This window comes from Schistocerca serialis, chromosome 2 (assembly GCF_023864345.2).
Source record: "Schistocerca serialis cubense isolate TAMUIC-IGC-003099 chromosome 2, iqSchSeri2.2, whole genome shotgun sequence".
Lineage (NCBI taxonomy): Eukaryota > Metazoa > Arthropoda > Insecta > Orthoptera > Acrididae > Schistocerca > Schistocerca serialis.
Genome location: NC_064639.1, coordinates 663,714,580 through 663,726,630, shown reverse-complemented (window position 1 = coordinate 663,726,630; position 12,051 = coordinate 663,714,580). Strand labels below are relative to the sequence as shown.

General features: G+C 36.9%; 1 protein-coding gene across 1 annotated transcript; it reads left to right on the top strand.

The window, feature by feature from the left end:
- The first annotated feature begins 307 nt into the window (after positions 1-307).
- LOC126456315 (piggyBac transposable element-derived protein 3-like) lies at positions 308-10,871 on the top strand. The gene is made up of 5 exons (XM_050092066.1): positions 308-1,249; positions 3,708-3,812; positions 3,916-3,988; positions 10,703-10,801; positions 10,843-10,871. The coding sequence occupies exons 1-5, from the start codon at positions 308-310 to the stop codon at positions 10,869-10,871; spliced, it is 1,248 nt and encodes a 415-aa protein (XP_049948023.1).
- Positions 10,872-12,051: the final 1,180 nt, after the last annotated feature.

The following is a 12,051-nucleotide window of genomic DNA, read 5'->3' as shown; positions in this document are numbered from 1 at the left end:
ACAAATAAATTTTCTGCTAACCAAAGAAGAACTAAAATCATTTATTGGCATACTACTTCTGAGTGGTTATGAATAAGCTTCCCCATGAGAATATGTACTGGGAACAGGCTCCTGATGTTGGTGTTCCTTTAGTCGTCAACTCCATGTCAGAAATAGGTTTCGGGAAATAAAGAGATTCATTCATCTCAATGACAACTATAAAATAGACAGAAATGACAATATGTATAAACCGAGGTTGTACTTTGAAATGCTGAAAAAGGAATTTGGTAAATTTGGCGTATTTCAATAAGAACTCTCAGTTGATGAAATGATGGTACGTTATTATGGCAAACATTCAGCTAAAATGTTTCTGAGGGGAAAGCCTATCAAATTTGGATATAAAATTTGGTGTCTTACAAGTTCCAATGGCTTTCCTTATAATTTTTCGCCATACTGTGGCAAGACTGACAACAAACAGGAGCCTTTAGGAGCAAGGGTAATAAATGAACTAACCAGCATGATTCCAGAATCAGAGTATCCGAATTATAAGCTTCTCTTTGACAATTTTTTCATCAGTGTTGACACATTGATCACACTCAGAAAGAGTAAAATGAAAGCTACAGGAACAATAAGAGAGATCCAAACTATTGCATGTCCTTTGATTGACTCGAAAAGAATGGCAAAAGAAAAGGAACGAGGATTTTATGACTACATGTTTGACAAAGAGAACGAAGTTCTGGTTGTGAAATGGAGTGACAACAAACCAGTATGTGTAGCGACTAATTACAGTACTATTACTCCTCTGAGTTCCACTAAAAGATACTCACGGGCAAAGAAAAAGGAAATATCTGTTAGAATGCCACATCTCATTGAAGAATACAATGCCCTTATGGGTGGCATAGATCTACTGGACAAGCAGATAAAACTTTATAGGACGAGGATAAGGTCAAAGAAATGGTGGTGGCCATTATTCACACAGATGATAGATATCTGCGTAGTAAACACATGGCATGCATCCCAAATTGCTAACTCTAATGAGAAGCTCTCACTTTTGGATGTCCGACAGAGAATAGTGATGTTTTACCTATCAAAGAAAACAGGATCAGTACCAAAACACAGAGAACCACAAGGAAGAAAATTGATAGGAGGACGGGTGGACACATCCAGAAATCATTTCATTGTACCAAGTAAAACGCAGAAGAGATGTGCTTACTGCAAGAAAAAAAAAAAACAACAAAAATTTGTGATAGGTACAATGTTGCTGTACACGGCAAGTGTTTTGCTTCATTTCATACTGAATAGACATTTAATAATACTAAACTGAGGTATAAAGGAATGAAAAAATTTAAAAATAATGATAAAAAATTTCATCATTTGGAATGTACTCTGTGAAGTTTTTTATAAAATATTTTTCCTATTACATTTTATTATTATTAAATGGACAATACCAAATAGCTAAAACAGTGTAGTGACTGTAAAATTTGAAATTTTCCCGGCGAATCAACTGTTCAAAAAGACTTTGGGCTTGCAGCCAGTCGTTGTAAACTTCATTCTACGATATTTCGGCTGGACAACTGCCAGCCATCTTCAGGTGAGCCGAACGAGGACTGATGAAGACGTTCTCCGCCGAAATATCGTGCAATGAAGTTTACGACGACCAGCTACAACCCCAAAATCTTTTTGAACAGTGTAGTGACTGTCGGAATGAAAAGAGTATTAATGAATTTTATAAAGATAAATACTGAACAGATGGGAATGTAAAAATAAATACTTGAAAATAAAAGTTAGATGTGAATGTGGTAGAACTGTAGCCAAGTTCTATCCCAAAAAACATGAAAAATCAACAGTTTATAAAAATCTTATGGCTGATAAAGAAGGGAGAATTAGAAAAATTTTGGGCAAGGTGTAGAACATACATAACCATTTTTATGTATTTCCTCAAATTCACATTATTTATAAAAAAAGATAATTTTTATAATAAGTAAATGTAATGTGAAGAACATTCCTTCCTTTTCATTTTCTATGTATTTTATAACAAAATATACGTTTTTTAATGAAAATAGATGAGTTAGACATGAAATGTAGGCGATAGTAGAGATATTCAGCAGGTTTTAGGTCAATATTTTAAATGTAATGAGTGAGCGAATGAAACGAGTGAACGAGTTGAGCTCGCTCACTGTATCAATGAAGAATAATACAATGCGTTTACTCGAATGTGATACTAATGTGAAAGAAACAGGTGATGCTATTGAATGAGCACAGAAACAATGAATGCTGCATACGACTACAGACACTGATACTTAGGCTAATTCTCAACAACTGGTCTTTCAAACATCTTTTAACATGTACTTACAATGAGACTCTGAAATCGCCACTGTATAAAAATACGCAGTAACTTATTCTCCTTTCAGTGAAAGGAATATAGTATCCACAGTTTATGTGTAGTGGTCATCAATTGGTGTTGTGACACAGACGTCTACAGGTGGCTCATCTACATTGCCCAGAATGAATTTGAATGTTCCTAAGTACGCAAGAAAACTTCTGTGAAGTGAGAGAGAGGTAGGAGAGAGCTACAGGCGGAAGTTAGGGAGAGTTGTGACTCCTGCCTGGAAATCTCAGTGGACAGAGCATATAACTGCGAAAAGACCCTTTCACATCCAAGAATCTCTCTGTGCAGACATCTGCGCAGATGTCTGTGAATTTAATAAATCGCTGTAAATGTTGTGTGCTCACACTACACAACCTCCAACTGCTCGTCCGCTGTCTATCGATCCAGAAAGGGAATTTCAGTGGCAAGCGGCTAGCTGTCGCAACCTCAAGTTTTATTTCATTTATTAGTCAATTCGTATTGGAGAAAATTCTGTCATGGTCTGTGTTCTCAACTTGTATTACAAAAAAAGTGCAAGAGGCAGAAAGACTTGTCAAAATGGTCTACACAGCGGCAGCTTAAGTGAAGACAGTTTTCGTACATAAATTAATTACTTCGCGAATTTCTGTGGGAACACAATGGCCGACGTAATTAATTGTGGGTGTATTTGGAAACATGTCATTATCTTTTGATCCTCATAACCCTTCGTGTAATATGGAAATATACTTTTATGAGGAGGGCAATTACTCCACATGAGCCATTGACACTGACGTTAAGATTCCTGTTAACAGAATGAAACTACAAGGAGCTGGAATTCTCTACTGCAGTTTCGAAACAAACATTGAACGACATCACACCAAACATTTCTGAAGCTGTTTACACCATCCTGAAGAAGGTTCTCACAAAGGCAAATGAAGTACCTCAGTTCTATAATATAGCAAATCTAACGAGTTACAGGTAATATTTTTTCGGTTTCAGACGTACTTGAAATTTAGTGTAGTCTTAGAAATTAAAGGCGCGTATTCTTAGAAATTACAGGTGTGCTCAATGAGCTATAGTTAATTTGTTTATGAATCTGAAGTTTCCATTCGCAGCCTGAAGTCTACTCACAATGTGCTACAGAATTTCGTACCTGAATATAAAAGTCCACATTAAATTCAAGACAGGGGTTCATCTCGAAAGTTTAACTTCTACGATTATGGTACTGAATTCTACAGTTCACCTATAACTCACTCTTTTTATGAACCACATATTGTTTTTGGAAGCAAATATGTATTAGAATTCCTATGTCTCTGAAGGATTTGCTGCAAGATCGCCCATTATCAGCTTAAAGCTATAATCTGACTGCACTTTTATTTAGAAAAAAATAGGGCCTGCTTTTTTGCTACGCTGTCACGTAAGATTATGGCATAAGAAAGTTGGCCCACTGAGTGAAAGCAAGGTAACAACACTTTCGGATGTCAAAGTAAGAGAAAATTGTAAATTCAAAGCAATTAGAATGAGAATTTTGGTTAAGTTATGCACTTGCTAGTACCACCTTAGTTTGGTGAAATAGTTTCTATCAGCAGCATCTAAAAGAGGTCTCTGTTAGCATCTGCAGTCATTTCACTGGATTATTACTTGCATGTTTTTATCTTGTAAGTAAGTGAATAGATTTGCAAAAAATAAGTAATAGCTATTGTTATCTATAAGATCACCGCATGAACCATAGACCTCGCCATTGGTGGGGAGGCTTGCGTGCCTCAATGATACAGATAGCCGTACCATAGGTGCAACCACAACGGAGGAGTATCTGTTGAGAGGCCAGACAAACGTGTGGTTCCTGAAGAGGAGCAGCAGCCTTTTCAGTAGTTGCAGGGGCAACAGTCTGTATGATTGACTGATCTGGCCTTGTAACATTAACCAAAACGGCTTTGCTGTGCTGGTACTGTGAACAGCTGAAAGCAAGGGGAAACTACAGCCGTAATTTTTCCCGAGGGGATGCAGCTTGACTGTATGGTCAAATGATGATGGCGTCTTCCTGGGTAAAATATTCCGGAGGTGAAATTGTCCCCCTTTCGGATCTCTGGGCGGGGACTACTCAAGAGGATGTCGTTATCAGGAGAAAGAAAACTGGCATTCTACGGATTGGAACGTGGAATGTCAGATCCCTTAATTGGGCAGGTAGGTTAGAAAATTTAAAAAGGGAAATGGATAGGTTAAAGTTAGATATAGTGGGAATTAGTGAAGTTTGGTGGCAGGAGGAACAAGACTTCTGGTCAGGTGAATACAGGGTTATAAATACAAAATCAAATAGGGGTAATGCAGGAGTAGGTTTAATAATGAATAAAAAGAATAGGAGTGCGGGTAAGCTACTACAAACAGCATAGTGAACGTATTATAGTGGCCAAGATAGACACGAAGCCCACACCTACTACAGTAGTACAAGTTTATATGCCAACTAGCTCTGCAGATGACGAAGAAATTGAAGAAATGTATGATGAAATAAAAGAAATTATTCAGATAGTGAAGGGTGACGAAAATTTAATAGTCATGGGTGACTGGAATTCGACAGTAGGAAAAGGGAGAGAAGGAAACATAGTAGGTGAGTATGGATTGGGGCTGAGAAATGAAAGAGGAAGCCGCCTGTTAGAATTTTGCACAGAGCATAACTTAACCATAGCTAACGCTGGGTTCAAGAATCATAAAAGAAGGTTGTATACATGGAAGAATCCTGGAGATACTAAAAGATATCAGATAGATTATATAATGGTAAGACAGAGATTTAGGAACCAGGTTTTAAATTGTAGGACATTTCCAGGGGCAGATGTGGACTCTGACCACAATCTATTGGTTATGAACTGTAGATTAAAACTGAAGAAATTGCAAAAAGGTGTGAATTTAAGGAGATGGGACCTGGATAAACTGACTAAACCAGAGGTTGTACAGAGTTTCAGGGACAGCACAAGGGAACAATTGACAGGAATGTGGGAAAGAAATACAGTAGAAGACGAATGGTTAGCTCTGAGGGATGAAGTAGTGAAGGCAGCAGAGGATCAAGAAGGTAAAAATACAAGGGCTAGTAGAAATCCTTGGGTAACAGAAGAAATATTGAATTTAATTGATGAAAGGAGAAAATATAAAAATACAGTAAATGAAGCAGGCAAAAAGGAATACAGACGTCTCAAAAATGAGATCGACAGGAAGTGCAAAATGGCTAAGCAGGGATGGCTAGAGGACAAATGTAAGGATGTAGAGGCTTATCTCACTAGGGGTAAGATAGATACAGCCTACAGGAAAATTAAAGAGACCTTTGGAGAAAAGAGAGCCACTTGTATGAATATCAAGAGCTCAGATAGAAACCCAGTTCTAAGCAAGGAGGGGAAAGCAGAATGGTGGAAGGAGTATATAGAGGGTCTATACAAGGGCGATGTACTTGAAGACAATATTATGGAAATGGAAGAGGATGTAGATGAAGATGAAATGGGAGATAAGATACTGCGTGAAGAGTTTGACAGAGCACTGAAAGACCTGAGTCGAAACAAGGCCCCCGGAGTAGACAACATTCCATTAGAACTACTGACAGCCTTGGGAGAGCCAGTCCTGACAAAACTCTACCATCTGGCGAGCAAGATGTACGAGACAGGCGAAATACCCTCAAACTTCAAGAAGAATATAATAATTCCAATCCCAAAGAAAGCAGATGTTGACAGATGTGAAAATTATCGAACTATCAGTTTAATAAGTCACAGCTGCAAAATACTTACACGAATTATTTACAGACGAATGTAAAAACTGGTAGAAGCCGACCTCGGGGAAGATCAGTTTTGATTCCGTAGAAATGTTAGAACACGCGAGGCAATACTGACCTTACAACTTAACTTACAAGAGATCCTCCCCATCGCACTCCCCTCAGATTTAGTTATAAGTTGGCACAGTGGGTAGGCCTTGAGAAACTGAACGCAGATCAATCGAGAAAACAGGAAGAAGTTGTGTGGAACTATGAAAAAAATAAAATATGCAAACTGAGTAGTCCATGTGCAAGATAAGCAACATCAAGGATAGTGTAAGCTCAGGAGCGCCGTGGTCCCGTGGTTAGCGTGAGCAGCTGTGAAGCAAGAGGTCCTCAGTTCAAGTCTTCCCTCAAGTAAAAAGTTTGCTCTCTTTATTTTCGCAAAGTTATGATCTCTCCGTTAGTTCATTGACGTCTCTGTTCACTGTAATAAGTTTAGTGTCTGTGTTTTGCCATCACACCGCAATACCGTGCGATTCGTTAACGAAAGGACGTGCCTCTCCAATGGGAACCGAAAACATTTGATAGCAAGGTCATAGGTCAACCGATTCCTCCACAGGAAAACACGTCTGATATATTCTGTGCGACACTGGTGACGGCATGTGCGTCACATGACAGGAATATGTTGTCGACCCAATAACTTGTACACTTGGCGAATGGGTAAAAAGATTCTTCTACCTTGCCCGATTTAGGTTTTCTTGTGGATGTGATAATCACTCCCAAAAAAGTGATGAATACATAAGAGTTTGTCACGTAAACTGAAAATAAAAAATTAAACTTTTCATTCGAGGGAAGACTTGAACCCAGAACCTCTCGTTCTGCAGCTGCTCACTCTAACCACGGGACCACAGCGCTCCTACGCTAATATACCCCTACATGTTGCCTATCTTACTGATGGACTACTCAGTTTGTATATTTTGCTTATTTTTTTCATAGTTCCACACAACTTCTTCCTCTTTTCTCGATTGATCTGTGTTCAGTTTTCCTAGGCCTATCCACTGTGGCAACATATAACTAAATCTGAGGGGGGTGCGATGAGGAGGTTCCCTTGTTAGAAGAAAGATTAAGGAAAGGCAAACCTACGTATCTAGCATTTGTAGACTTAGAGAAAGCTTTTGACAATGTTGACTGGAATACTCTCTTTCAAATTCTAGAGGTGGCAGGGGTAAAATACTGGGAGCGAAAGGCTATTTTCAATTTGTACAGAAACCAGATGGCAGTTATAAGAGTCGGGATGCATGAAGGGAAGCAGAGGTTGGGACGGGAGTGAGACAGGGTTGTAGCCTCTCCCCGATGTTATTCAATCTGTATATTGAGCAAGCAGTAAAGAAAACAAAAGAAAAATTTAGAGTAGGTATTAAAATCCAGGGAGAAGAAATAAAAACTTTGAAGTTCGCCGATGACATTGTAATTCTGTCAGAGACAGCAAAGGACTTGGAAGAGCAGTTGAATGGAATGGACAGTCTTGAAAGGAGGATATAAGATGAACATCAACAAAAGCAAAACGAGGATAATGGAATGTAGTCGAATTAAGTCGGGTGATGCTGAGGGAATTAGATTAGGAAATTAGACACTTAAAGTAGTAAAGGAGTTTTGCTATTTGGGGAGCAAAATAACTGATGATGGTCGAAGTAGAGAGGATATAAAATGTAGACTGGCAATGGCAAGGAAAGCGTTTCTGAAGAAGAGAAATTTGTTAACATCGAGTATAGATTTAAGTGTCAGGAAGTCATTTCTGAAAGTATTTGTATGGAGTGTAACCATGTATGGAAGTGAAACATGGACAATAAATAGTTTGGACGAGAAGAGAATAGAAGCTTTCGAAATGTGGTGCTACAGAAGAATGTTGAAGATTAGTTGGGTAGATCACGTAACTAATGAGGAGGTATTGAATAGGTTTGGGGAAAAGAGAAGTTTGTGGCACAACTTGACTAGAAGAAGAGATCGGTTGGTAGGACATGTCCTGAGGCATTAAGGGATCACAAATTTAGCATTGGAGGGCAGCGTGGAGGGTAAAAATCGTAGAGGGAGACCAAGAGATGAATACACTAAGCAGATTCAGAAGGATGTAGGTTGCAGTAAGTACTGGGAGATGAAGGAGTTTGCACAGGATAGATTAGCATGGAGAGCTGCATCAAACCAGTGTCAGGACTGAAGACCACAACAACAACAGCATCTATAAGATAATAAGATTTAATGACAAAATAATATATAATGCAGAGAATAAAAGCAAAGCAGTCTGGGATGTTATAAAAAAGGAAATGGGGAGAGGCAAACAAATACACAATAACATACTGCTAAGGGAGGGGGATAAGGTAATAAATGATTCAAAACACTTAGCAAACTATGTAAACAAGCATTTTTCACATATTGCAGAGAAATTACAGGAAAAATTCCCCAAAACAAATGTAACACCTGTAAATAATGTTGCACCACAGAGAATGAAGTCAAATAAAACTGTTCAAAAACTAAAACATAAAAGTCAGTAGGCTTAGATGAAGTACCAATGTGTATACTGAAACAATGCCTAGGGCTTATAAAGGCCCCTTAACAAATATAATAAATGAATCCTTCACATCAGAGATATTTCCAGAGCAGTTAAAAAAAAAGGCAAGAGTTATACCTTTCCTTAAGAAAGGTAATGCAGAAGACATAGAAAACAACAGGCCCATTTTCCTGCTGCCAGCACTCTCAAAAATAATAGAAGCAATTATGAAAGACAGATTAATGAATTACCTGAATAAATACAATCTTTTAAGCAAATCACAGTTTGGTTTCTGAAGTGGCAAAAATGTGGAGTCAGCCATAGTAGAATTCACAAAAGTTGTACTTGATGCTCTTGATAAAGATGAGTGTTACACAGACATATTTTTGGATCTTTCTAAGGCGTTTGATACAGTCGACCACAAGACTCTATTACATAAATTAGAAGCATTAGGAATAAGAGGTGTAGCTAATGACTGGTTTCGATTATACCTAGCATATAGGGAACAAAGAGGAGAGATAACACATACTTCAAATACATCTAAACATTTAGTAAAACACTTATCAGAACCAAAATACGTTAATATAGGGGTTCAGAAAGGACCAATACTATCCCTGATATACATAAATGACTTTGCCAGTAGTGTTACTCATGGCGAAAAAATTCTCTTTGCTGATGACAGCTGATGACTGAGAAAACAAGATAACTCCTTGGCGAGAAAGCAAATGAAACTCTCAAGGAAGTTCATGATTGGTCAATAAGCAATAAAGTGTCATTGAACATTAAGAAAACTAATGCCATGAATTTCAATTTGAAGGGGAAAAATGATAATGTTAAATTAAATGTAGATAGCACTTCTATAGACTGTGTAACAAACGCAAATTTTCTAGGAATGAATATTGATTTTCAGTTGAAGTGGCGTGAACACACAAAGGTACTTGTAAACAGAATGTCATCAGCATGTTATGCCCTTAGAATGCTATCATCAGTGTGTAACATGCAATGTCTTTTAGTTACATATTATTCATATATACACTCAATTCTTAGCTATGGCATTCTTTTTTGGGGAACAAACACACAAAATATAAACACAATTTTCAAACTCCAGAAAAGAGCCATAAGAATAATAACCAAAAATACTAGTCGAACTCATTGTAAAAATCTGTTCAAAACACTGGGGATTTTAACTGCTCCACGTGAATACATTTATCAGTCAGTTGTACACATCAAAAATAACATTGGTAATTACTACACAAACAGCTCTGTCCATGACCATGCAACAAGAGAGAGACTCAACTTACTTTTACCAAGAAAATGTAAACATAAAACTCAAAACAGTATTTTCTATCAAGGAATAAAACTGTACAATAAATTACTAAAAGAGATTAAAGAAATTGAAAAAATACACTTATTTAAAAAAGCAGCTAAAAAGTGCCTGTTATTCAATACATTTTATACATTGAAGGATTACTTACATAAAACAGAGTAGGGGTTTGATAAAAAATGTTATACAAATAAATAATAATAATAATGATTATAAAACATCCAACATCCCAACTAACACCTTCACTTTATGTTATTTCCTTCTTTTTTCCTTTCTAGAAATACTTGCCCCAAAGCTATGCACAGCACAATACTAACACCTCTTCCTCTTTTTGAGTTCAACATCTCACTCATTATGAAGAGAAGCTGACTCAGTTTTTCAGGATAGCAAATAGGAAGTTGCAGTACAGGAAATGGCCCAGAGATCACCAGTGTGTGTGTGTGTGTGTGTGTGTGTGTGTGTGTGTGTGTGTGTACCAGGAGTAAATCTAATGATTGTCTCTAACTAGAAGTCCGTAAATATATGTGTATATGAAGTAACTTATTTTAAATTGGTCTAAACTTGTGAACACTTTGACATGTCCTATATCCTTGTAAAAAGAGATATACGGATGAATAAATCTACTTCTTTTACTACTACTATTGTATTGTATTGTATTGTATTTTTATTGATCCAGGCAATCATAGTATTGTACAGCAGTACATATGATATTGGATAGGTCAAGAGAGCTATTTACAGTAATTTTTACAAATTGATGTTTACATTATTTTGTAGCAAGGAAATTATCTATCATCAACAAAACAGGTAATACAAATCAAAGAGATGTAAGGTTTTACATACGATATTGGATAGGTCAAGGGAACATATTTGCAGGTAATATCTAATAAATTGATTTTACATTATTTTGCAATGAGGTAGTTCGCTATCTTTAACAAAACAGTAAATGCAAATGTTGTATGGTAAAATACAAACAGCCAATACAAATGTAATAGTAAAGTAGTCCAGTGTATTTCATAGACATGCACAGTATATAATTTTCAGACCTAATTGAACATTTATCATATTTTTTACATTTTTAACCCCTTTCAAAAAAATGATCAACTGCATAAAAGCAATGGTCCAAGAGATATTTTTTTAACTTATGTGTGAAGGCTCTTGGGTTCTTTATTGCTTTGATTTCATTGGGTAAATTATTATACATTTTTATCCCAACATTTAAAACACTTTTTTGGTAGCAGGTAGTTCTGGACTGAATCATATGTAGGTCAGATTGCTGCCTTGTTGCATAGTTATGAATATCTCCATTGAATTTTAGTGTGCAGTCATTGTTTAACAGGTATGACTTGACAAATGAGACGATGTTATAAATGTAAGCAGAGGGCAGTGTCATAACGCCATTTGTTTTGAAATGTTGTCTGCATGATTCGTTATGTGTTAGATTACATATTATGCGTATTGCCATTTTTTGCATTTTGAAAATATATCTACCTCCAGGTGAGTTCCCCCAAAATATGATTCCATACTGTAATGTAGAATGGAAGTAAGCATAATATACATGTATGAGAACAGATTTTGTGACTGATTTTTTGAGTATCCTTAAAATGTAACACACAGTTGAGAGCTTTTTCGAGATATAATTTGTGTGTGTCTCCCACTTAAGATTTTCTGCAAGCCATATGCCAAGAAACTTGACAGAGTCCACACACACAAGCTCTTGGTTATTTAGAATCACTAAATCTTAAACTGAGTTTTGTATGATCCATATTCGTTGGAATCACTAAGAAAGCAGAGAATGTCAAAGTATCAGAAACTTGGAGTTGTCCCAAGCAACAGATCGAATAGATTTCGCCACTTTGAGTACGTCTGTGGTAGACACTAGACAGTATGCAAAGACTTTTTTTTTTTAATTTGCGTTTCCCAATTTGCCGTAAGGTCAACCGTTCGAAATTTCGCTATGAAAGAATTAAAAACCTCTGCATCCCTCTCGATCGCTGTGTTCTGTGCTTTTAATTTCCCACTAGCATGTCAGTAAGTCCAGCAATGAACTCGCTTTCTCTGCCTCGTGATGACTGGGTGTTGTGTGATGTCCTTAGGTTAGTTAGGTTTAAGTAGTTCTAGGGGAC